This window comes from Necator americanus, chromosome X, assembly GCF_031761385.1.
Source record: "Necator americanus strain Aroian chromosome X, whole genome shotgun sequence".
Taxonomy (NCBI): Eukaryota; Metazoa; Nematoda; class Chromadorea; order Rhabditida; family Ancylostomatidae; genus Necator; species Necator americanus.
Window position 1 is genome coordinate 33,975,514 of NC_087376.1, and position 27,120 is coordinate 34,002,633.

At 39.0% G+C, this 27,120-nt stretch overlaps 1 protein-coding gene across 2 annotated transcripts; it reads right to left on the reverse strand.

Annotated features, from left to right (window-relative positions):
* Window positions 1-50: 50 nt before the first annotated feature.
* Window positions 51-26,591, reverse strand: RB195_026270 (uncharacterized protein; the record flags this gene model as incomplete). Of its 2 annotated transcripts, XM_064214753.1 has the most annotated exons (25): window positions 51-177; window positions 1,731-1,883; window positions 2,211-2,410; window positions 2,878-2,967; window positions 3,085-3,168; window positions 6,027-6,111; window positions 6,206-6,280; window positions 7,383-7,571; window positions 7,640-7,776; window positions 7,832-7,969; window positions 8,047-8,153; window positions 9,707-9,845; window positions 11,648-11,776; window positions 12,571-12,731; window positions 13,046-13,098; window positions 13,172-13,299; window positions 13,653-13,745; window positions 14,482-14,599; window positions 14,683-14,867; window positions 15,071-15,175; window positions 15,286-15,350; window positions 16,340-16,424; window positions 25,986-26,030; window positions 26,238-26,353; window positions 26,417-26,591. In XM_064214753.1, 25 exons carry the CDS (start codon window positions 26,589-26,591, stop codon window positions 51-53), a joined length of 2,982 nt encoding a protein of 993 aa, XP_064070634.1. The 2 variants fall into 2 exon arrangements, with proteins under 2 accessions (XP_064070634.1, XP_064070633.1); XM_064214752.1 differs by lacking the exon at window positions 26,238-26,353 and having other exon boundaries at window positions 26,514-26,591.
* Between the last annotated feature and the right edge of the window lie 529 nt (window positions 26,592-27,120).

The following is a 27,120-nucleotide window of genomic DNA, read 5'->3' on the forward strand; positions in this document are numbered from 1 at the left end:
ACTGAAAAATTCCCTAAACGTTGCCTTTAATGAGGACATAAATTGAAAATCTATGGCTTTTTTCGATTTGGAGGCTTGATTTCGTGTGATCGTGCCCAAGTCTCTTCTTCAGTCAAAAAAGTTGAAAAAGAATCGAAGAAGCACAAGATCTTCTCATCCCGCGTAATGTCGTAGTTCCTGAAACAGACATTGGATGAATTGCGCGAAAGGGTTTGGTGGAGGAAATTCCGAACATTATCGATGGACCTTGTTTGTTCATTGTTAACGATGTCTGAATGCAATAAATATTACCTAAGGTAAAGAAGTTATTTTCGCCTCTATGCTAGTTTTCTTGCAAAAAACTATGCTGCACCTTTTCAGCGCCACATCACTGTGCACAAAACTATGAAACTAGCTTGTAAACAGTAAGCTTTCGTAAAGCAAAGGAAAATCTTTCGAAAATCCACAATCCTCTTTAAATTACTGTTACTGTTTAGACTTATTCTTAGCTCCTAAGACTAGAGTAGCCGTATATTCGATTACTTCCCAGCTTTTGAGTCGCTCACGGCTTTGCACAGACTCGGGATTTTTCTGGAATGTCGAGATTGCCTTTTTTTAACGAATAGTGTTCTCAATCACTGGAAAAACCGGTTCCAAACGGAAGGAGGAGTCATTTGAATATTGGTAGAATGTTACTTCTGCCCTCTTTTGTCCCACACGACGGAAGAAGGAAGATATTTTTCAGAGAACACATATCTTCATGCATTAAAAGAATTTCTTGGGTATGATCCTGTTTATTAAACATTCCCAAAAGTCAGGAGATTACTCTTTTCTTATTCGTCACTACTGTTACGTAGCTGCTGTTTCCCACTCACCCGCTACGCCCACGATTTGCTTTAGTGTACGGCTTCCATTCGATAACGAAACGAAATGACCGGTTCACCACACTGCTAAGACTCGTCTTACACAAGCAACGGAAGCCAGGATTAGTGCTAATCTTTTCCAGGACTCCGCCCAAAACAGCAAATACTTTGGGCATCATTCATGCAGAAGAAAATACTTCAGAGGAACATGTTCACCTTTCTAGGAACACTTACTCATTCTCTGGATTAGCCACTTACAGATCTTTGACGTCAATGGAAGCAAATATGCGGGAGAAAATGTTGTTAGAAGAAGTAATTAGAAGAAATTGCGCAGAGATTTGCCAGCAGTTGTCAAAAGAGAACTAGTTGGGATATTTCTCAAGAAATTGTAAGCGATGGGTTCAGTCGCAAGTCGAAGGACCAACAGAAAATTCGAGAAAATTATTAATATTAGGAGTTACAAGGAGAAATAAAGACTAAAATGAATGGAAGTTTCATGTGAATAAACGTTGGATTTCAAAAGTGTTAGTTTTTTATTGGACGTTTAATAATCATTTAAACATATTTCACTACGATTGATGCAGGAGTGCATTTTTGAAAAAATGTGAGTTATATTCTAATGTGAACCGTTATTTCTATGTAAGTGAAGTAAGCAAACAGTGCAAGTGCGTCGAGTTGTTCGTAAGCGGGCAAACTTTTTGACAATCTACGGTAAATAAAAATAAAGCGACGTCAAAAATTCCCGTTAACACTAAGGAAATTGCCATCTCAACCTCTTGTCGCATTCTACGAGTGAACTCACTATAGGGAATGATAATATGTATGTTTGTTTCCTACTGCAAGCTTTCGTGAACAAATATGAAAAGAAATTTAAAAAAAAAAACGAACCATCGTTTCATTTTTCGAATGCTATCGAGAATCGCGTATTGGTGCCACCTTTTGAGAAAGTTGATCAAACCGCGACGACCTCCACATCGATCACTTGGAAGCTTATCAGCGTTTCCTGCGTGTACGAATGTGAGATCCTGCAGGACCACACCGCTAGAAAAAATTTCATTAGATAAAATAAATGATGGCCGACGAATTGGGTTGGAATATCCCTCTTAACGTGCTATACGAAATTCTGCAAGGTATTTCCGAAATATTATTGTTTGAAGCCAACAGTGTCAGTTTTACAATTTACAGAACAATCACTTCTAGAAGTGGGCTAGAGGTTAAAGGTCTCTACAGAAAAACATATCTGCTTCCAGAAATGGAAAGATCGGCAGGAAGAACATTTACAGCAATGCTCTATAACTGCCCGGAGGCGACATTTAACCTCCTGACGTTCCTTCTTTGCAGAATAGAAAGAAGTTAGTGCAGACTAACATGTAGGGAACTGTTGGTGGAGCAGCCTGTTGAAGTAAAACACGATAGTTCTTGTAGGAGTGAGCGGTGTCCATCACTTCAGTATGCTCCTTCAACGCATCGGTCACTGCTTTACTCCAATCCAAACGAGCCAGAGGACTCGACACGAGTGCAGACAACAAGGCCAAATATGAGTTGAAGTTCCCAAGCCGCCGCAGTTGCTGAAAAAAAGCTGGAAGTTGTTCTTCCTCAGGAAAGTACATGTTCTGAGCAAAGGAGGCAAATTTATCCAACTGATAATTCAAAGTAGAATTTTATGGAAGTGAAGAACAGTAGAAAAAACTTTGAGCAAATGAAAACCATTTGAATATTTTGATTTATTTTATTTACTTTCTATATTTTATTTTTTTTATTTTACAAGAAAACACGAATTTACTTCCAATTCATTTCCCACCCCTTCTCAATTTCTAGTGACCACTAACGAAAAGATAACTGTCAATCTATTTCTGGAATAATGATAAACTGAAGTTTATTAGAGTTTGAAATGATGGAATTGTGAAAGAATAGAAGATGAATAGAACAAATTATTCAAAATTACTATGGTGGAACAATAGAATGATACCGAAGAGAAGAGTACAATCTTCCAATAGATAGAATAACAACATTAAAAGCAAAAAACTGCACCAACCTTCATTATTTTGATAAACTTCAGCATGTACTTCTCCCTTTCCTTAGAATTTGATGGAGTTATTACTAGAGTACGAACCCAAAACGATACCTATAATATTTTTATGAGTAGTTTCACTACACCTCAATGCAGAATGGAAATATAGCTGGGTAGATATGCAGAAATGCAAATGGGCCACTGTCGAAAGAAGAGAAAAGATTCGCTCACATTATTAAAATGTTCCGTGAAAGCTACCAAATTAGGGCTCTTCAACTCATCCTGCTCTTGAGACCACCACAGTAATTCGGATGGCTGAAATGAAGGGTAGGAATGCAAACACTATTATATTAAACGCAAATGGGTCATTCTTAATGTAAAACAGTGGAGAAAGATGGCCATTAATTAACTGCACGTATTAGTCGACTCCGCAACAAAACGCTTTGAAATGTCCATCTAAAATTTTTCCCGTTGTTTTTAATTCGATTCTGTGTCACAATATCTCAAAACGTTGGAACTCTTCACCAGCGCAATGAACAGAAAGCAAGGTCAGCGTTCTGGTCATTCACATTTTAAGCACTGCATCTTTTAAAGCAAAACTTAACCAAACACGAAAGTCTTCATCTAGAAGTCCTATTCAGCAATTAAAATTCCCTGATATGATTTTCGAAACTATCTGGATTGATGTCATATTAACTGTCACTGATAGTAATTCCTCCATTTTTTTCTGTCGCATGCGAGAGTTGCCCTGTTGTTTCTCCATTTGGGAAACACAAAGAGCATCAGATTTTTCTCCAAAGGACTTTGTGACGAAATCTGACCACCGGGTAGGCGAATTTCTGTAGTGTGTTTAATATCGTCCTGGACCCACTCGCTCACAGCTCTGGTTCAGCGGTTGCCGTTGAACCCATCACGTGTCTGGCGCATTCTTTTACTTCACTAGCAAATGCGACGGCGTTTCTAATCTTCGATCGCTAACATAGCATAGAGCTTCGAATCCCCTCTATCACTTGTTAGAAGGGGGACACTCCTAGCATCACTCTTGCGCGTTGAATGACGCTCACCGCATTTTCTTCTTGCTTGTGAAGTTCCCAGGTTTCTGACGCATAGGTCAATACAGGAAGTACGATGGTATCGAGGAGTTGGGCGCGGAGCCGGGTGTTTCTGGTCTTCTTCACTACATCCTCGATGCGCTCCCCAAACCGCTCGCTTCCTTCTGCCCCGCTGGGGGATCATGTCGCTCTTCACGTTCATTTCTCGACTCAGTTAAACATAGCTGGTGCATACAAATATGTTTGTTCCGTTGACCGTGAATGGGGCATCCGAGACCAATCCCTTCCGCATGAACATCGACTTTTTCAGATTCACTTGAAGACCGATGCATCCACACGTTTTGTCCAATTTGGTCAGCATTCGTTCCGCTTGTCTGATGATAGATGTTATTAGAACAATGTCATCAGCAAAGCGTAGATGGTGTAGCTGCCTACCATCAATCTTCACTCCCATGTCGTCCCACTCCAGCTTTCGCATAGCTCTCTCGAGAGTGGCCGTGAATATTCTAGGAGAGATTGTATCACCCTGTCGGATCCCTCACTTCACGTCAATGATGAAGTTCTTGCAGAATGGGTGAATTCCGGTCCTGAAGTTACTGTACAGTTCTCGAAGTACCTTTTTTTACCGAGTAGGGACGGTTGTCCAAGGTCCATGCCCGTTTCCGTCTCAACTGAAAAGACTTTCTTCAAGTCGATGAAAGTGAGACACAGCTGCATCTTGTACTCTTACGATACCTTTATGAGTTTCAAAGACAGGTAACGTGTAAAGAGCCTCGCCAGAGTGATGATAAGAACCGGCGGAAGATTATTCAGATGTTCAGATCTTATCCTATCAGGAACGAAAGCCGTACGATTCCTTACTGGCATGATAACATGTCGCGCTTTACACGGGAGAACCTCTGCAATTACATATCCTTCTTCCTCCAAATAGTGAGGAGGCAGGTGGAGATGGTTGACAAAAGTTCACAATAGAAGTCGTGGATGATTTTCTCCATTCCCTTCTCGATGCAACTATTGTTCCATTTTGGTTTCATAGCAGTCATTTTTGTCTAGTAACTGGCGAAATCTCGACGGAAATAAATGTTCTTTCCTGTTTCTGGAGCTTTACCAACACTGCTGCACTTCCCTCTTTGAGGTCTTTCTTTATCGCCTCCCTGCGAAACCTCGCAAGCAGTGTGTGGTAGTTCTGAGGCTTTTCTTCTTGAACTTTGCGACTTTGTTGTCTCCTGGTGTGATGAAAAATCTTCCTTGAAAGAGAAGACTGTCCGATACCATGTAGAACGTTCGTGTACCAGCGACATACATTAAGCAACCCTCTTGTTGATGATGATATGAACCATTTTGTTATGGTGCCTTCCACGGAGCGACTTCCCACTTTCAGCGTAGAGAGGAACGTTTTTGGAGCTGTGAGTTTCCATGGACAGTGTTTGTCGCCATGATAAACTCGGATACCCTCTTCCTTTGCTCATTCCACTGCAGGCTGTGGGTCCCAATGTAGAGTTCCTCAGGAGTTCTTCTGGCCCAGTTTTGATGTTGAAATCGCCAACAATGACCCTGTAAAAGCTACACTTCTCTGTAAACTTCTCTAGGTCATACAACATATAAAGAGCTTTCACTTAGTTAGGTTTTTCTAGCTTGATGTTAGAGCGTTAGCGACGAAGATAGCTAAAGCTAGCGTTGAACCACGTCTTCCATCCCCAGACGCCCGATTCGAGTCGTTAGCTGTTCGGAAGTTCGATGTTTATTGCCATACTATGTTGATGAGGACACCAACCCCACCAGCTCTTCTACTGTCGCATGTTCTTGAGAACGATTTTTCTCCAGTTTCATATGTTTTCATACGTTTCATTGGTGGTCTCGTCTGGTCTCATTCAGTCCAATGATGTCGTACCTAATATTCGTGGTTCATTATTAGGCCTTAAGTGGAAATTTCTAATGTAAGTATACATGCGCTGTATGTACAAATCGTAATTCTAGTCCTTTTCTGTTTCGGCAGCCTAGATGACTCCTACAAATCGTCCTTTCTGGTGCTCCAGTACCAGACCTTCCTTCGGTGTTATTATTTTCCTGTTACTGTGCCTTGCGCTTTAGTCTAATGGGTTTTTCTATTCTAAACTAAACCTCAATAAGGTGGAACAATTGTGAGTCGATACATGTCATTTGGCAGGCGACATCAGACGAGCGAAAGTCGAAAATTGTGTTGGGTCTAAAAATGTGGATTAGATTAGAGGGAAGTTATCAAGGTTTGCATGAAATGTTCCCCTACAAATAAGTTTCTACGTTTAAAAAAGTGAACGTACTTCCGAGGTGGCGTCAATTTCGACAAGGTTGGTGGAAGTGGTTTTGGTGTGACTATACGATCTAATAGGCGTTTTCTGGAACGAGATTAACAGCAATCTATTCTTCGAATAATGACATTGCTTGTTTAACTATTCAAAGAAAATATGCTGAAACAGCATTGATTTCTCTAGAATTTATTTCAAGAAGTGTTACAGGGTAGAGTTGTTTTCCTATTTGTCTCTTACATACCATTTCTACAACCCGTGCAATCCAAATCCAGCAAGAAGATTCTGTCTTACCCATTTTTAAATAAACATAAGACCTGTAAGACTTTTTCATTGACGTAGTTGTGGGCTAAGGAATATTAGTGTGAATATTGCTACTAGTTATTTTTACCAGCGATACTCGAGAGTGTTAAAAAGTGTCTCTGGAGATAGTATATTGCAAACGTCCAACTAACAAATCTCTCAGCTAATCACAAGAAATTGTACAGGACCTTTGGAATTGTTCTCGTAATTTTGCTCTACAATCAGGATTTATTCAAAATGACTGCGGAGGTTTTTTCAGTGGCTACGCAGTAGCAGAGAAAGACAGCGTACGAAAAATAAATGCAAGGGCGTCAACTCAAAAGAGGGAAGACAAACAAGTAAGAGTTGCTAAATGTTTGTACCAAATGATAAAATCACTAAAATCATATGCTCACACACGTTAAACTACGACTATGCATTGAACTGGCACGTATTGTACATTTTGCATCCTTTTAGCACTCCAAGAATGTCATAAATTAATGAAATTCATGAATAATACATTCTTCGTCAATGAAAAATGAAATATTTCATACGCCGTCTAACAACTAATGCACTAATCTTTCCCCCGGCTCCCCTTTGCCTGAAAATCAGTTTTTTCATGCGATCAAGAAGATAAAAACAGTCTCAGTGACCCGTAAGAATCACGTCTTTTGTTCGTGCATGAAGCCACAGAAAGAACCTCCCGCAATGGGCGTTTGTTCGTGAAAGGTGAAGGAGACTGGTTCTTCAAGGTTTGAAAATATCCGTATCGTTTTAGGCGATAAAGTCACAATACGCTGGAGATTGCATTTTTTTTCACTTGGAACGAAGTTCTCCGAAAAAAAAAAACACTTTAGATAACAGAAGTTCTCGTTGTGTATAAGGCTAGCGGAAACGGAGAAAAAACTACCTCAATAGTCTAGCGAAGGTCAGATTTCCTTCGTGAATGAGGCGGTAAACGAATGAGGTGACAGTATGCACGAGTGCTTCGCTCAACTCGTAATTTGTCAGCTCATCAACTACTCGTACCAGTACAGAAAATGTAAGTCGAGCTGCTGATTGTGATGCCCGATCTCCCGACATAGACATATACACGTATCTGGAATATCATGGCAACTGTCGTTGATCTGATCGACACGAACAGTAATGAACGTTTGAGAAGCTGACCTTGTGATGAGTTTGTTAATGAGATCATGAGATGATATAAATGTTCGATAAGTGACAAGGAATGCTTCTTGAAAAAGTGCAGACGAATTGTGCTCAGTCGCATGGACAATTAACGCGTCTCGCGGACCACCTCGAACCTAAACATGAGCAATTTTCGTGGTTCCTTCTGTAGTCTTGGACTACATTTTTCACCTCGGGAGGTTTCGATAGATCTTCCCTCGCTCGCATTACAAGGTACTCTGAGGCGTCCAACGTACAGATAGTTTCTGGGACGTGCGCGATTGCGCGCTTTTCCAACCAATCGATTGCGCGTGGAGGTGCGAGGTTATCCTGAGATTGGGTTTTTATGAGACCCACAGAAAAACGCACCCAGCTGGATTCCGAGAACAGTTAATTTTTCAAATTACATCTTCCTCCTCGTCCGCAAATCTTGATGGGAGTTGGAAAGGTCCCAAGTCGGTATCTTGGAGGAGTCCAGCGAGGTTGGCAAAATCAGGGGTTACTCTTGAGGTTCCTGAAGAAAAGAAAAGCAAAGAATTATTAAGAGAATACCTAGTAGACCACCAAAGATTCAGTATAACAGGCATGTCGCAGAAGTTTTTCTTATTTATTTATTTATTTATTTTTATTCTCCTTGATCCGTCTTGTTTAATTAGCATTATCAAATAAAAGCAAGAAATAGTCAACATTTTACGCGGTGAAAAATAGCATAATGAATCAATGTTTACTTTAAGAAAAACTCTGGAAAAAAAGGAAAAAAAAAACAAGAAGTGTACGAATTTCATCCACAGGTACAATCGTTAACAAAGTGTAAAAAAATAAATCGTAGCAATTACCTGGAGTACCAAGATACCAATCGATTGGCACCGAATACGGATTGTGATCCTGATCAGACGAATAGCCGCAAAACATATGGCGTGAACAGATATACACGCTTGGGTGATTGATGTAATATGCGTGTGATAACGCGGATCAACTAATGTTGCTGGCGTGTGCAATCGCTGCGAAGTGCGATTTTGCTACTGCGATGTCGCGCGCACAAGTGCGACTTCCAGACCGGTCGCCGCAAAGGCCATCGAGTGTAATTCGTCTTCATCGAGGCATTCCCGAGATATGTTTTTTTGATATGTGGTTTTTTTTTTCGACTATCTACCAAGCTAAAAATAACCCGTTACTTCTGGAAGCGAAACATGAAAACACAGTGATCGAAAATCTGTGACTCTCCTTACTTTAATGTTCCCGTATGGGTCAGAAAAGAATTCTCGGGGGAATCTTCTCATGTTTTTTGGCTGAATTAAGCAGAAACGATAGATTTAATAAATTACATCAAGCGAGCTTTTCATAGGTGATTTTTTGTAGAATTAAATTTTCTTTAACGAAGATGACTTAGAATGGTACATAATATTTTTTCATTTCGAGAAATACCGATGTTATGGCTGAAATGGAAAATAATCCATGTAGAAACTAATGCATAGAAATGGTCCTCGAAAATAAAAATTAGCTAAGGGATCTGCCTCATTACCTCTTACTTGTCGTTTGAGGAATATGTTTAGACCGTTTTCTAACATAAAACGCTCTCGTTTTTAAGGATGTTAGCTGTATCCATGTGAAATGTCAAAACAATTGCGTACTAAATTCGAAAACGGACTTCTTGAAACCTCCTTTTCTTCGTTATCAGCTGAGCCGAAAAGTGTGCTAAAGGAGCTCCAGAAACTTGTTTTGTATGCGAAGAAGACAAAATCATTGGAAAAAGAGGATAGCTAAGTTGATAGCTATGATAGCTAGGTTGACTAATGTAGAAAATTAAAAACAAAGAGAAAATCTTCAAATTTTTCCCCTCAAGCGTCCCGAGGTCGCTTGGAAGTGTATTGCTTTTCGATGCATTGAGTTAGCCACATTAAAAACTGTGTCTATGCAGTCTGTGCAGCTGCTGACTTCTTTCCGCTAGGAACTTCTTAATAGAAATCTAATCCGAACAAGTGTCAGCGTGCAAACTGCACGAACGCATACATGCAATCCAGTGAAATCCAACAAGGCTGAAAAAGTCAAAGGGAAGTTCCCGCATACCTGCAGAAGAGAACTCAAATTGCAGTTTCTTTCGGAATTGCTCCTCATGGAATCGCAGATTGTCGTTCAGTGTAATGTAGGATGAGAGAGCTGTTCCCCGGAAAAACTCGACGTCTGTGTTCTCTTTATTGCCGAATGTCTGCAAATTGTCAGGTTGTAACGATTAGAAACGCAAAGAAGCCAGAGAATTAGGTTCAAGAAGACCCGGATAAAGTATTCTCCTCTGTTAATCAGTGCTCTAACAGAAACCAGACGTTTATAAGTTGGCAATCATTCGAGGAAGTGGAAGAGAAGAACTGAGAGAAAAAACTGTGGATATAAACTTTGATAGCGGCTTGTAGTGCGCAAATACATAGATGACGCAAAAAAAATACGGTGGATAACTTCTAGTCTTTTCCTCCGAGAAATCCCAGAATTTCTATGTATGGTTATATATAAAAGATTGGACGCAATAGAACTCAATTTTGAGATCATTGAGTTGGACTTTTGTAAGATTTATTTTGCTTTATTTTGATCGTATTCACATAGTTTGAGGACCACACGTTTAAAATTCTAAATACAACTCTTTTACTTGTAGTAGATGATTTTTTAAAAATTCCACCTCAATCTTAATTTGATGTATCGGTAGTTACTAGCCGAAGTACGTCAGCACAACCTCTCAATTAAGGACCCCATTCGTTCTGCTGCGATCAAATATACATCTAACAATACTGACTTTTGCACGACTGTCGAAATGTCAAGTCGTTAAGCGAGATAAAACTTCTAGATAACATTCTGCGGGGCACAATATATTTAAAGGCATCACCCCACGAACCTAAGGTAATGCAGATTTCAGGTGGAGTATTCGTATACGGGATGGGAGACTACGGAGAGGGGGGGATTAAGTCCATTTCTTCCTAATTGCCGTAAAAAACGGCCCGGAAGATGCGGCGCCGTACAAGGCTGGCGCGCTCCAGTCGAACTCCCTGTGGAAAATAGTGCGCCAAAACGCCTGAAGCCGTATCTCAGGTTCGTGGGGTGATGCCTTTAAATAGAGTACAAAAAATAACTTCCTTCAAGGACAACAGATCATGGAATCGACTTTTATAGGCTCAACTATTCAATAGATCTTGAGTTGTCACAACCACATTTAATTACGTAGTGACAGTCTAAAAAATAATTAAAATGGTCTGGTTATTCTCTTAAAGAATGGGACAAGAAGATATGAAAATCAACCTGATTCATAACACCCTTCTCATCAACCTTAATATTGCTATTTTTATTTGCAGTGGTTTCATTCGAGCATCACAACGATTAGAGCGAGGAAAGAGGTGCCAGCGAGTGCAGGCCACAAGGGACGCGTTACTTCGCAGCAGAAGTCAAATTTTCACAAGTAGAACATCGTAGTGTTTCGAGAATTCCCATCAAATCTGAGTTGCGAATTTCAAACGGAACATTGTGAAAGCTTTTTCGAGACTAATGAGTTAGTTATGCGTATTTCTTGGTAGCAAAAAAAAAAAGCTGCGGTTTCCCTCCTGATAGCACTACCTTTTTCGCGATATCAAGGAAAGAAAAGTGCCAGCGAAAAATAAGAGTTATGCCTCAGTAAAACGCACATTTGTCGAGGACATGAATCAACGATAAATCCACAGAATTTTCGTTGATGGAACGTTGGTATTTTGAGCGTCTCGAGAATGAGAAATCACAGCGAGTTGTCGGTTGCAAAGCAAGGATTCCTAGTGGACACATATGCGACCAAGCGTAAATGAAAAATTCGTTTGAAACATACCACCATTAAAACCATAACTGGCAAAAACATGTAATGAGAAAAGAACTGTGAATATAACTGTAAATTATAATTCTCTTGCAGGTGTTCCAATATTTTTGTTTGAATTTCTGGATGCATGGAGGTGCTCGATGGAGAGTAGATTTCAGTGCTTGAAACGAGACTTTCAGCGTTACCTGCATATATTCTACGACATGTTTTCGAGGTGGAAGAACAGGTTGAGGTCCTAGGGCAAGCGGTCCACGACGTACTACACTGCTCTCCTCATACGTGCCCTCCCCTTTTCGATCGAGCAAGTGCGAGCCCTGAATGTGCTTAGTGATTTTTTTTTTTGCACATAGCGCCTATGTTTATAAAATTCATGTTTATTTGGAAGTAACCTCCTTTTTGCTACTCCGAATGGACCATAGAATTCTACAATCTACATACATTTGGAAATGTACAAGTAATATAACTGAACTTCCAGGAAATGTCAGGTATACGCGCACGAACGAGAAGATTTTCTTTTGAGGTGCAACTCTCCTTTTGTACGTTCTGTTACGTCATCTACTCGATTAATACCACATTCTAAAAGTTAGTTAGACGTTATTTTTACGACACTTCTCCATGAATCCCTATCTTGTGAAGCGTGGAGGCGTTTCAGCGGGGCGGGACGCGTGTCTTTGATTTTTCAGGCTCTCAAGAAAGCGTGTGTGCCGAAACGTTAGCCGAAATAAGGATCGATAACAATTTTGGTCGTTTTCTTAAAAATAAAAAAGAAATGCACTACTCAAACTTCTGAATCTTCATGAATTTTTTCATGAACCAAAAAATAGCAGAAAAACACAGCTTTTTTTGGGAAACAAGCGGAACTGAGACGTGCAAATCTCCTCATATTTTTATCCCGAAATTTCCGCGTTTGCTATCGAGGATTTGCTTCTCAACGTATGACAGATTGTTGCAAACCTCTTGAACCGAGACGAAACAAAGGGGTGTACACAAAAGTTGTGTCAACACTTCCCCATCACGAACGTTTCGAACAGTAACGTTTTCTTAACAAATGATTTGATATACTGCTATTCTTCCGCATTTTTTTTATTGAGATGATGGATAATTTCACCTGGAAGGTATCCGTCTGACGTGCTGTCAGTGCAGAGCTATCTAATTTTTGAGCAGCATTTTCCCGTAGAACTCGTCCGTCTCTTTCCTTTCGTTCACTTACTGACTGAGAGACCTCGCTGGTTCTTTCAACACTCTTTGTTTTTGTCGATTGACCAGCTCCTAGAAGAAGTGAGCTTAAATATCTTTTTTTTTTTTGAGAACTACATAATGCACATTTGCTAACGTTACAGAAAGCGTATACGTCGACTATTTGTTTGTATTTGCTGCTAAACATCTGGGCAAATGGCTAGTGTAGATTGTTATAATAAAAAGAACACGAGATGCTGAGGCATATAGAGTAAGAGCACTGCAAAATGGGTTTTTTACCCGCAAGGAACAAGCATATGCAAAAAAGACCCTAAAGGAAAGACTTATTACGCCATAAACTACAGAAAAACTACGTAATATCTAAACACAAACAATAAGGGAAACACCTGGTGTAGCCAATTCAATGGATTCCATATCCGGTGGATGTCTCCCTCGGAATCTGAATATGTAATTATTATGAAAGAGAAATTCTACAGAAAATTCTTCAACGTGAAGCATGAAAATGCGCAAACCTATCGAAAGGATCTCGCTTAAAGAAGTCACTTTCTTCCATTTCTTCATCTTCCTCCATCGCACTTTTCCCGTCAGTAAAATGTCGCGTAATTCCTGGAGTACCGCCACCACGGCTGGAGATTGTCACCTATGAAGCAAAAAGAATATGTTCGCAAAAAAACAAGAATGAGTTGATTTGAATACGTAATTCATCTAATTACTGCAATTGAAAAAATTTCATCGCATTCTCTCATGCTCCTATTCTACGCTGAAATTTGCGTTTTTTTTTTTTCTAAGAGTTCTTTATTTGTCCCCAATTACTTTCTTCCTTGTCGAATATTCCGCTCTCCTTCTTACATTTTAGTCCTTTATTTTCATTCACCATTCAATGGGTCATACGGTAATGTCAGATTTCACCGACAAATGCCTTCATCGTGATATATACCCAGCTAATTATAAGAAGTAGAGGCTAAGAAAAAAGTTGAAAGATAGCTTTCTTACATGCTTCCTGCTTTGTTGAACATTGACTGTTCGAGTTTTCTTCACACGCACTTCCGTACCATCTGGCATTTTCTGAACTTCTTCCTCGCACAGCTGGAAAACCTATCATCAACGGACTATTTAAAGTGCTTGCATCATAGAAGATTCCTCACAAAAAAAACACTTTAATTTGGCCATTATAGGAACTTTGTAAAGATTAGCGATTAGGAATTCCAGAATTCAGAAAGAGATGGGTGGAGTGATGAAAGTTCAAAACCCTCACAAAGAATCGAATTAAAATTCCTGAGAGGTTTTATGCAACTCACGGAAGTAAACGAAAGAAGTAACTTTGTTAATAAATCTAGTTTTTTTTGTTCTATCTACACATTTCCAATTTTTTCTTCTCAAGGTTTGTTATTAAATGACAACGACGCTTTAAAGGCATCACCTCACGAATCTGGGGTGGTGCGAGCTTCAGGTGGATTATGCCTATATGGAATCGTAGTTTATGGAGAGAAAGGTGATTCCGTCCATTTCTTCCTAATTGCCGTAAAAAAACGGCCCGGAAGATACGACTTCGAGCGTTCCGGCGCGCCATTTCCTACGAGTTCGATTGGAGCGCGCCAGCCTTGTGCACGCGCCGCATCTTCCGGGCTGTTTTTTTTTACGGCAACTAGGAAGAAATGGACAGAACCACTTTCCTCTCCATAATCTACGACCCCGTATAGGAACTCTCCACCTGAAATCCGTACCACCCCAGATTCGTGGGGTGATGCCTTTAAGTGGCAGCGGAATATACATTCCAGGAATAAAGGAACATATTGAAAATACACAGAAGCAATAAGCCAACTTTTTGTCCATGTTTCTCTTCTCGTTCCTCTTTTCTCTCGTCTGTCGTGATAGCGTAATCATCGTCAGAATCTCCTGTGTCCAAATCTGGGAACTTTGGTGAAAACTTTGGCACCTTTCTGGAATATATCATTTTAATTTTTCGAAAAGCTTTCCAAAAAAAAGGAGAAAGAGTTCCAGAACTCTATTCACGGGTGCGCACCTCAAATTGAGTTTGTTCAGCAATTCGTCGAGTGTTTGTTCTTCGTCTAACGCTGACTTGAAACTATCGGCATTGGGTACTTCTGGGTCCCTGTGTTGTTTAGGTTTTCCCGTATCGAATGCAGGTGGTGGCGTATCCGTGCCACTTACACTGGCATCTGTAGCTGTTGAACCACTTTTTACAGCCTGAAATGAGGAAGAGGGTACTGAGACAGCAGGAAATGCAAATTCTGGTCCTAAACGTGATCCCCTTGATTGTAAAAAGAAAAGAAGGAACAGGCGAGGAGGAAATTCACAGCACTAAAGACCTTACGTCTCGACAGAAAAAGTGCATTATTATTCCAAAGTACTGCGAGAACAAAGGATGCGGTAAACGAGTGACTAACGACCTCGGAGAGTTTCTCAACAGCATCACGAATCTCTTGAGTTTTTGGTTTTGCGTCTGCGCGAATGCAATCGTGATCTGTACATCGTAAAAGTTGGACAAGAGCAGCCTGAAATCTTTTCTCGTAAAGCAAATGAAAGGAAGAGAAAGAAGTCCTTCAGCAGTACCGGCAATCAACCTGCTAAAGGACTCCTCGATGGGCTAAATTTGAGATAATACCTGAAGTTGCTTATCCTTATGGTTACAGTTTGTGGATACAACATCGAATACTGCTGATGTGCTATCTGAACAAAATATATCAAAGATTAGTAATCACCTGAAGGCAATGCATGAAGCTGACGATGATGGGTCTAAGAGATCAAATATATGGTTCAGAAAAGATTACGGAAATGAACTTGGTCCCGCTCAATTCCCCCTGAGCGTCCTGAAAAACAGCGTGAGAAATGCTTCAATTCCTACGGGGTAGGTTAGAACGTGCCACCTTGTGCACGTTCTAGTTCCCTTAGCAGCAAATTCACTGATTTTATTTGAATGAGCTGCTGAGGAGACCTCATTGATTCTCGACCGCTCGGTTGTAGATGCGGCGCGTGCGTAAGCATAGCGTGTTCCCACGTATCTCGGTGGAACAAACCCCGTTTTACAGGATGATTTGAAGGAACTGAGCGAGGTCAAGCTAATTTCCGTAATCTACACTCCTAACTCTACCTTTTCCCACAGGTTTACCAGCTAGTGTTTCTAATATGTTGCATCATTTAAGAGTTTGAGAACTCGACCCTGTTTTGGCGTAGCTGAAGCAGAAATCCGAGTTTTGCTCCCGAGCGAGATTTCTGCCTTTTTTGAAAAATATATGCATCTTGTTGCACATACACACAAAGTTGTTAGATTTTGAAAGTAGAATGGTTCCTTTAAAGGCCATTTTTCACGGCAGTTAGGAAGAAATGGACGGAATCACCCTTCTCTCCGTCCATCTATGACTCCGTAAAGGCATAACCCACCTGAAGTCCGCACCACGCCAGATTCGTGGGGTGATGCCTTTAAATCAAAGAAAAACGAAAAATACGAGCTAATAAATCTCGAAATATTCAAATAATTGAGAAAAACTTAGTTTGACATAACTTTCACAAGTCGTCTACCAAATCCTACCCTACAAGATTTCTGAACATTTTCAGTACAAAACATAAGTCATGATTGTAGCATTATTCAAAAAGACCCCCCCCCCCCCTCTTCTCCAAAATTTTCCTAGGAAAGGTTTGTAATTGAGAAACAAGCTTACTTAAAATCAACTGTGGGCTCTGTGAGGAAATCACTTGTTGAAGATACTTCAATGCGATCTCAACCTCCCGTGAACAGGACATTTTCTGAAAGAAAAAATGATCGATGACAGTGAGTTTGTGATTGAAGTGTATACCACACAAATAAGCAAAGACGGTTCGTTATAGAAGTGCTTAGAAAAAGCACATGAGACAAAAGTGGGACCCTACAAATTTAGTAATAACATTGTTCCACCCAAAATTTTCAATAATCCGTTCATGCACACAGAAATTGTTACTAAAATCTGCGAATTCGCACAAAAAAAATTCAGAGTTGTAAGACTGCACATAAATAAAAAGTTCGAAGATGAGAAAAAAGTCCCATGAAATAAATCCCTCCTGAACTTTTATATGGAAACGCTTATGATTCTGCATATTATTGCAAATGTAGCAGTGAACTTGCGTTATCGATGTCGAGTGAAAGAAAATCAATGTAAACAAATCTGACACTATTGAACATGGACTTGTTCTAACATTTAAAAAAATGAAATAATCCCCAAACCGGAAACAGTACCTTTTCGATTTGTAGTCAGTTTTTTTTGCTCAAGCTGGATCACATTACTGTACGGCTTTTATCTAATGGCAGCGTTCTGAGAGATTTCTAAACTTGCTTCCCTTCAGTATTAAACAGAGGTCGCCACGTATGTAGCTTACAGACATCACAGTGAAAACACGAGGCATTCCCTACAAATCCAGAGATTAGATGGATCAGTAGTGTTACACTGATCGGTTCACTCGATGAAGCAACTCCTTACATCAACGATGACGTTATGAGGACGCGAAAAAGAAAAAGTGATGGAATTAGTCGATCGAAACAATTTTTTCTTCTATGTAGTAAAATTCGTCGTACACGCTTTCATTCTATTACTTATGCAGCTGTAAAGAGTTACTTCGTCGGCCATTGTGATCAGACTGAAGATCCTGATCAATCTGATTCCTGGAGTATTTTGCTGTGGGAGCTGGAAACCACATCCAGAATGTCATTTGCTGTTTGAGAGAATCCAACAAAGCAACTTTCTCCAAGAGCTGTTTTTGAAATATAGTTCTAAAGACGTCACTCAAATAAAATAAAATTAAAATAAAATAATAAAATAAAATAAAATATAAAATTAAAGAAATAAAATCTGAATAAGATGCATATTTCAGTGGATTTGGTGAGTTGATGGAATTTTATTATGAATTTATTAGCCTAATACTATTGATTCACTCATGAGAATGTACATGTATGTAGATATGTTCATGTATGTATGTAGATATATGGAGATATGGAAATTCTTCTGACGAACGAATATGAGTTTTTCACATAAATCCGGATGTCGTTTTATTTGTAGACTTCAAATATGAAAAAAAACTCTTCCAACAACCACAATTCAGTGCCCACCCAAGAGAAGAAAATCCATTTGATTGAACCATCCAGAAATTAAAGTAAAGAAGAACAATGTATAACAAATAGAATGGTTACAATGATGACACACTGCGCCTACATGGTGATGACTTTTCCTTGGTATTGATTACAGGTATTAGTAATCATGATTAATTCTGCGGACATAATCGAATGAACACTAAAAAGACTGGAGATAAAGGGATTGAGGGCAGAAACGTCCTCTTAGAAACGTGATTTCTGGACAGGCGATGCCGATCAGTTGAGACGTGCTCAAAAAGTGCCAACTTTAAAAAAAAAACTGCAGCAAAGAGCTGATTCCTCCGCATCTCTTGGATACAGGACGCACCCGAAATAATAAGTACCTAGAATGTTTGTAAGTGCAAAGTATTGGAACATTTCTCCGGTTCGGTTTCATTCGGTAACAGGCAGAAAAATGATCTGCTTGAATACATGTACAATAGCTTGGAAGAAAGATACCATTTTCAAAAATGGTCAAAGTTCAATTGGATAAAATGGGAATACCTCAATATTACCAATATTGTGAAAGGTTTAAGCAAATCGTACTTAATTTACGTACTTAATTTAAAGAATAGCAATAATATCCAGAAATTATCTCTGTATGAAGCAGGATACGGAGAAATGCAAATCATTGAGAAATAAAGGATTATTTTCGTCTTATTTTCTAATGTTAAGTAAAAAGCGATTTCCTGGTTGTATGTAGAAAAATAGGAAAGAATATATAGGGAATAAACCTCATATTTTAGCAAACCTCACATGATAACCGGTTTCACATGTTTTCTTTTTCCAGTGTTGGACAATTCGCAGAAAGAACAAATTCAAGGAAAACTATACCTTAGGAAATTGATAGCTACAAAAAGATTACATATGGAGGAGAAAGAGTTACCACAATATACAGGAATCCTAAGTTTGTGTTTTACAGATACTTTTATGTCCAGTTTGCTCTAAATTTTGCTACTTTCATCTCTATTCTTCTATTTTCATTAGCAGAGTAACAAAAGAGTATCTTTTCTAGGACATCTGAACGTTGGGCAAGGTATGGTATCCAAGCAATAATGGGTAGTATATCCTTACGTGATAGGGTACGTTACGATTCACGAAACAACTCCGTTTTCTTTTGAAATAACTTGTATTTTTTAATGGTTTGCACTTCCACAATTTTTAAATGCTAATTGTGTAGACAGCGCTGTTTAGCACAAATTGACCATCGAACAGTCCCAAATTACATAGGTAGATATTTTTAAGCCAACAAGTAGAGAGAAAGATAAAGAAAGAAAAAAAAAAAACGAAAGGAGTGTTAGAGACTCGATCGCGGTTTGATGTGAACGTGATTCGATCACCACATTCTCATGTACTTGTCAGTGAAAAACTTTTAAAGCTGCTGAAAAGAAATCCAATCGTTTTGCATCTGTCGTTTTGCTCGAGACGCTGTTCAGAAGAGAAAAATCTGAACAAATATGAGTCTACATAAGTACACAGACTCAGCTAGGTGAATGACTATATAGTTAGATAAATGGATCCAGATAGACGGATAACAGCAGCTGGGAAAATCCTTTTTGTTTCAGAGGTTAAACAAGTTTACAATTGAGCACTGTTTGTTTTTTGTTTACGAAGAATTTCATACTAAACTACTACAGCAGGAGTTACTTGAAGACTCCGGAGGCATTTTGTATCGCGAAAAGTGTGATGGATCCTCATTGGATGTAAACAATTTGGCAAAAACATTAAAATAGTGTCGAGTGTCACATTACTGAAGAAAAAGCTACGGCGTATAACAGCGTATAAAGTTATCATATAAACAGACCAGCTAAACTTACACAAATAACAAAACATTAACAAAATATTACCAATGGAGTATATGATAGCACATTCGTGAGCCACTGCCGTTTTGCGTAGTGGAGATATCCACTAAAAAAGCCACGATAGCCCATGATCTGGATGAACGAAAGAAGCCTCGTAGAGGTGAAAAAAGCTGACTATGAATTTTTATTAATGCAATGCAAACCGTTCATTTATTCGCTAAGTAATAGTACTTCAGGATCATAGCTAAGATTGTCAAATATTCCAGAATCCGAGTCGAGTTGATATGTCAATGAATGTTATTTAAGTAACGTTCAATTTACACTTAATATTTACTTCATCTACTTAAAATTATTCAATTTCTTGAAAATACAATGGGTACAACTACTCCATGGACTAAAAATGTGTTTTGGAGGTTCCTTATAGTCACAAAAAGGTGATGGTGCATGCAAAATATGTAGGGAACAGAAATTAGAACAAGAAACTTACTAAGGAAATGAAATTTCTTAGTGTAAGCCTTTATTGCTAATGGATGTAGAAATCGGTGGGTACTAACAGTTACTACGTTCTAAAAAAAAAAGGTATGTTCTAGGTTCCAGTACAACAGTTCAACGAAAAATGAAATCTTAAGATGAAAAATCTTAGGATTAACCGTGTCAACCTCGAATAATACGGAAAAGCATTGGCAAGATTTTTTTTTCAGATTCTCAGAGGAGCAGCTGACCTGGTAACTTCTACGCAGTCATTTTTATTGAGCATTGGAAAAAGAAATCATTGACTTCAATCGATTATTGTTCATATCGTTACGCAGTAACAGAATGAATTAAAATCAGAAGAAATCAGAAGCAACAAATTTTAAGGAAAATTCTGTACCATTTCAATCGCACGAATATTTATGGTTTTACCTCAAAACACTTCTAGTATGCACTCAATATTTCAAAAACACGTCACTTAGTCCTCTTTTAACTCCTTCTTCGAAAAAAAATGTTCTTCAGAAAGCATCATCAAAGAAAATCCCGAATGAATGGTCGCTAACAAGAAAAACGACTTGTACAACTTTCATAATTCCACATTCACCCAATCGTTCTTCTTCGTACGATTAACTCGCTATAAGATTGATTCCGAATCATGTAATCCAATCAAAAAGGATGCCAGCAGAGAATAATTGCGATATTCTTACAGAAATAAGAAAATAGGAGCGCCACGATGAAAACAAAATGAAGAACTGTAGAGTGAGGGATGTGTTTACGCGACTGCATTTTTGGAAGAAACCTAGCATAATGAAATAGAAGAAAATTTAGAAACTCATGAAAAGTTGCAGCACAGATATTTCCAAAATTATTAATATCATTTTAGTAGCATTGACCACAGAGTTAAAGGATATGCAAACTATGTGATCAGACAGCTAGAATTCAGATATTTCTCCAATGTTTTTAGGAAGTGAATCTAAACAACTACGGACCTTTTTAATTTATGGTTCTATATGATGTTAACAGTGAGATATTACGGCAAAAAAATTGAGAAGTCTAAATAAATACATGCTTTAAAGGGAACTAGAGAAGAGCGTTCGGTCCAGGAACTGAAAGTACTGTTAACTGGCTAGTTAGATTACGTTTAAGAATGAATGAACAACCTACATTTCCGCCGGAAACATCATATGTACGCAATTTTTGGAATGACAAGTGAAAGATAAAAGAATGTTGGAGAAACACTACGGTAGCGGTGGAGAACTAACAAACGGTTTGTTATGGACTTGCCGAAGGAAAAAGAGAAACAGAAGTTACTAAGTGATGGATAAGAGATAGTTTAAAGAAGGAATAAAGAGAAATGTGAATAAATTCGCGATGGGACCACCAAGAAATGGTGTGAGAGCAACACGACGATCTGGCTGAGCGCCCGAACAAGTGAGCGGAACGATGGAAGGAGCATGAGGCGCCGGTGTTCTGGAATCTCGATGCAAAACGCCGCCTATTTGAACAAGCACTACATGTTGAGGCAAGTGACTCATCCGAGAATGCTTCGATAAGTGTCTGAAGAGAATACAGCTGTAGAGCTAGCCGCTCACTTCACTGCACATCTCATGAGCGGGCAGAACGTGGTGCAAAACTTTTTTTCCAGGGTTTTAACGGTCTAGGATCCAGATGTGTTGGCAATTGAAGCAGTCTGAACGGTGCTGGCGGACGGCTAGGCGTTTCTACTTGTTGCTGCACTTTTTAAGACTAGCTTTGTAAAAGTAGCTTGAAACTCATCACAGAACACAACAAGAGTAAAGGAGCCGCTAGAAGACGAACAATCGTAAAACATAAGTGATCAAATATCAGCGAAAATGGGACCATTTTTGAAACGAATGAGATAATGGAACACGACCTGGTGAAAGACGCAAAAATTATGGGTGAACCTGTGATGAAAAATTCATTTTGAGAAAGAAAAGAATATATGTGATACTAAAAATTCTGTCCTAATCACACATGAAATATTTCAGCAAAGTAAAAAAAATTAGAAAACCTAAGGGAAACTCTGTTTGGATGACTGGAGAAGACAACCACGATCAGAATGTTAGACACAAGTTTCTTTCCCAGAGATACTGAAGTATCCCGAGAAGAGATGAAAAAACCCTAGTTCCTGAAAAGTTAAAAACATCTAGATTCAGTTGAGTACCATAATGCTAGCTTTTAAAAGAGTGTCTAGGACCAGAGGAATGTCTTATTCGTGACAAATGTATAGATATCGAAGACAAAGAAATGAAGGCAGCTGACTTATGTTGGAAGTTTTATCAGCAAAATTCGATGCAACTTCGATCCTGCACCCTCTTATTATATGTCTATGATACTATCCCCTTAAGAAGGTAAGATAAGAGCAACGTTGCATGAGGCTGAGGCTAGTTTTTTTCAGGAACCGGCGCGTCGTTTCTTTAGCGCTGCCGGAAAGTGCACGATGACGAAGCGAGAGTTCAGCGGAGAATAAAATAGCGTGTTGGCAAAGCCATTCCTCATATCAAGACTGAATTCAAGTGACGAAGAGGGTAAAGGTTACCGCATCATACGATGTCTCTTGCGGAAGTTTTCAGCTGACCTCAACCGCGTAGTCAGTCTAAGAGTTCGTGCTCGCTGAAGCATTAGCGCTGAACTAATCTACCCACAGGTAGTTTCTCCACAATGCTAAATCAGAACAGATGGACACAGACAGGTAGGTGCAGATGCAGTGGACATTCCTGGAATGATCTAGACGGATAGTACACGATGTCACCGACATAGATCGATTGTAGATATGTGGCGGTGGTGGCCGTCCGGCTCGTCTTGAGTCAACAACGCCTCAATCACATCTAATTTGTAGGCGGCGATAATGGTGCGTCTGCCTGTACAATACGTGCTGGGAGGAAGCTTACGGTAACCTGCACTGCTGCTGGCCGTTGACACCGCGAAGAGGAAAACGAGACCTCCTACGGGAAAAAAACACTGTAGGACTGCTTTTCTAGAGTGTCGCAGGAATCCCTTAGCAAATTTGTGCACATTCAAACCACTACAACCACCAAATAGGAGTTCTTTTTAGAATTATCGGAGCTTCAGGAGATGCGCCCTTACAGTAACGACAAGATGGCGAAAGTTTCAGTAAACTTTCAAGTACTAGTCAGAATGATGGAGGCTCTCGACATGTTTTACATCGAAGCAATCAAGATAGACAAAGTTAAACAGTATTCGGGAAGTTACCTACGCAGATACCGCGCTTCAAACAAAACCAAAACTGAATCCAGTTCCAGGAACTTCGGAAAAAAATGGAAGCGATTTCTTTTTATATTGACTTTAGAGGCATGATACTGCAATGGCCCAAAGGGTTCTTCCCATACAACAGAAAATATTAACTTTTTTTAAAATTAAAACATTGCATTATATCTACTGCTGTTTTCAGTTCTTGAGGAAAATGAAGCAGAAATCCTACCTTGATTTTCACACTACTTTTTATCACTTTTTTGACACACCTTCAATACATATACATACAATTAATTATTCAGTAATGTAATCAGAGTAAGCCTTAAGATTTGAAAACATTATATTATACTAGAACACTTCTAAAACATTCCGAAACAATCTGAAAAAAAGGATTGTTGAGAGTGAGGAGAATATAATCCTTTGCAATCGTTCAAAAAGATTTTTTGTTCGTAACTCCAGAGTAGCAGCGGTTCAGCAATTCGCGGTGTGTTTTTTTTTTTCTTTTTTATGGACGAGCCTTCTGGGACCTGGCTATTATTTGGAAAGCTGAGTAACATTAAAAGGGTTAAATAAGAGAAGAGCTAATAATTTACTGATAAAATGGTTTTGTAGAGGGACAAAGGAACATGAAGTCATTCTCATCCTTTTAAAGATAGACAATGGAGATTCGCATGCTAAAAGAATTATACATTAAATATCGAAAGTACAATCAAGTGGCAAAGTACATATAAGGCAGGCAAATTAATTTTAAAAAGTTCAAAGTCAAAGGTTTGATTAACCGTGCAATTATTCACTTGAAATCGATTTAAAAAGGGAACAAACCACTATGCAAACGGGTAACAGTTTTAAAGAAAAACTTCTAAATATTAATCAAAACCAGTCATTTCAAAAACGTCTGGAAAAAAAGCGAAGAAGAATTCAGCCGTTTGTACAATAGCATGCATATTGCATGCGTCATTTGGTCGATGGGCAATGTTTCTGGAATGAACGTGCAGAATCATCAAAATGGATTCATAAAGTAACTCAGGATTTCTTAAGCACCTGGTCAAATTGTTGCGGATGAGGAAGATTCCCAGCCTGATTGTGATATTAGTGGTTTTGCGAAAATTGAAGAGCATCGTAACAGAAATAACTACTAGCTAAAACGAAAGCAAAACGGTAACCCTATGGTCCAGTCCTTTAAGTCCCTTGAGGAAAATAAATAGAAAATTTGCAAATTCAAGTGCGCAACGGAGTGAAATGAGAACGGGGAATTTATTCCGAATTTTCGCCGAATTATAATACGTGAACGTGCACTGTTCGACCAGGGTGCCTCTTCAATTGAGAGATGCTTCGGAACTCTTAAGGAAGAGCTGGAAAATACTTGAGCAGTTCAATGCACAACAGCTGCGCCTTCGGGGCCGACGTTTAGCTCATTATAATTATTGGAAACGTGTAAAAATTGAAGTTATTTGCATGGGAAACAATCAATTATTCTGGAGTTACTGCTTTAATTCTCACAACAAACAGAATTTGTTGTGGATAATACGTATATTCTTCATTTATATGTAAAATGCTAGAAAAGAAATGTACGAAAAGTAGCATGAGGAATGTGATGACAATGACAATGATAAGAAGTCTCCTTTTTATGGGGGGGGGGGGGGGGGAGGGTGTAGGAGAGAGTAAAAAAAATTCACTCTACATACAACGTCTGCACGGTTGATGGTTCGATTTTGCCCAACGCCAACCACGTTTTCTATAACTTTTTGGTGGATAAGTTCGTGCCGGCCTTTAAAGGAGAATAAGTACTCTGGTGTAGCACATCAAACATACCCTCGAAAGTCGTTGGACATACGCAACGCATACATCCTCGTCAACCTCCGTTGTTTGACTCCAGACGTAAGTAATTTCTTTACGACAAATATATTTACTTACCCAAAATTACTAATACATTATCTAGTCTCATTCTAACGAGATATTCAAAGAGAAATTGAAAACTATCTTATATGTACAGAAAAAAATTAATAACAAGACCATGAGTCACGATGTCCCTGTTGGCCAAAAAAGGCAAACCCTCACATGAGATATTAGGGAAAGAGCTAAAAACTTTGTACTCTCGAAAAAGAGACGACAACTAGCATTTTTTGTAATCCGTGTTGAAAAATGCATCACCACAACATTCATCAAACTTTCCACGACATTCTTTGCTGCCCTCATCCCTTAAAGATTGCTATTGTTGACTAATCTGGTAGTATTCTTAGTGTTTTTCTTGTGCGCTCCAAAAAAATAACCAATAAAAAACAGGTTCTACTGGCTTGCATTAGTTTTTTCGATCTCTCAAGGATGGAATTTCAAACTTTCTGGGAAGAAATGCCCTCGCAAAACGAAATCCCCCATAAAAACTTTGAAGCTTTCATGTTTCTTTTCATTGTTTAGCACTAACATAGGACATATGCAGGAAAGGTTGTCAGTTATTATTCCTTGGATTGAGTGTGATGGAAGGATTGTGGCCTAATTGTACTAACCGTCAGAAATCCAGTAATACCGATGCGTTCAGGAAACGTAATATCAATAATGAAAAGCAATGATTGCTAAGCTTCTCAGAGGAGACAAAAACTTCTCTCGGTACCAGTAATGTACTTTTAGAGATCAATCTTTAGAATGGATTTGAAAAAAAAAAAAAACACAGAAAGATATGTTAATCGTTAGATCATAACTGACCTTAATCACCGCCTGTGGTTCGTTTCGGCGGGACTCGGGGAATTTCTGGAAGTTCTATATTTACAATCGAATTAACAAGTTAGTATTGTTGACAGGAATTTCACAATAGGAAAACGTTTCCAGAATTGCTAGACCTCAGTATGCGGGTCACCGCAATTGAAATAATCGGATGAATCCGTAACTGGTTTTACACATGAAACCGCAAGTACAACAAAACATTCATAACCGCCAAGTTAACCGGTAACAACAGACGTTGGAATGCAATGAGCTTCGAGAACGTTCGATTCGATCATTCGACAAAGGATGAGCAAAAGAGGGAGGAGGCGACCACAGACCGGCGTTTATTTGCCAGTGGACGTATTGGTGTGCTAGAACGACGACACGCTTAACGGAACAAGTAAACCCGAGCAAGGAGGGGAGGGGCTTTTTACCTGGCGACAAGAGGTGAGCAATCCTGGTATGACATGCATAAGCTGATGCGGCTGAGAGCAAAGTAAGCAGAGGAGGTCGAGGAAGTGACAAACCCACCGCTTCCCTTACGTTAAAAACGAACGCCTTCCCGTGATCTCGAACGTGATTCTTGTCCTCTAATGCGCTGCTGAACATCCTTTCACGACCTATTAATCAATTACGTAACCAATATAATCCTCCATGTCTCAGAATTCTGTGGATTAGAGCTGGAAACGGCAAAAGTAATATTGCTGTTCAATATGGGTCAATGTTTAATTAGTCAAGTCAAGAAAAAAAACTAAATATCTTGAGGTGAGCACATCTTAAAAACATTAATGCTTCCTACTGTGGGACTAGAGACTCCTCATGTTAATATTTTACCATCAGATAATGAAAATAATCCAAAATAACCTAATATAATTCGTAGGCAAAACAGGTGGCTACGTTTTGGTTGCAGTTTAATTTTTTTTCGAAGCTGTTCCCTTCACTGATAGTGCTGCCAAGTTAAAACAAGTTTTCTTTACTTTCTTCATCCCTCAATTATTCTAACCGTTTTTTCCCACATTAAACCTTTTCTTTTTTCATGTTCTATGTTTATGGTCCCCCACATATGTGCTACATGCTCGTAATAAATCTAAGCTATAGTGGAATTGTCATTTTTTGAATTCGTATACGTTCACCGTAC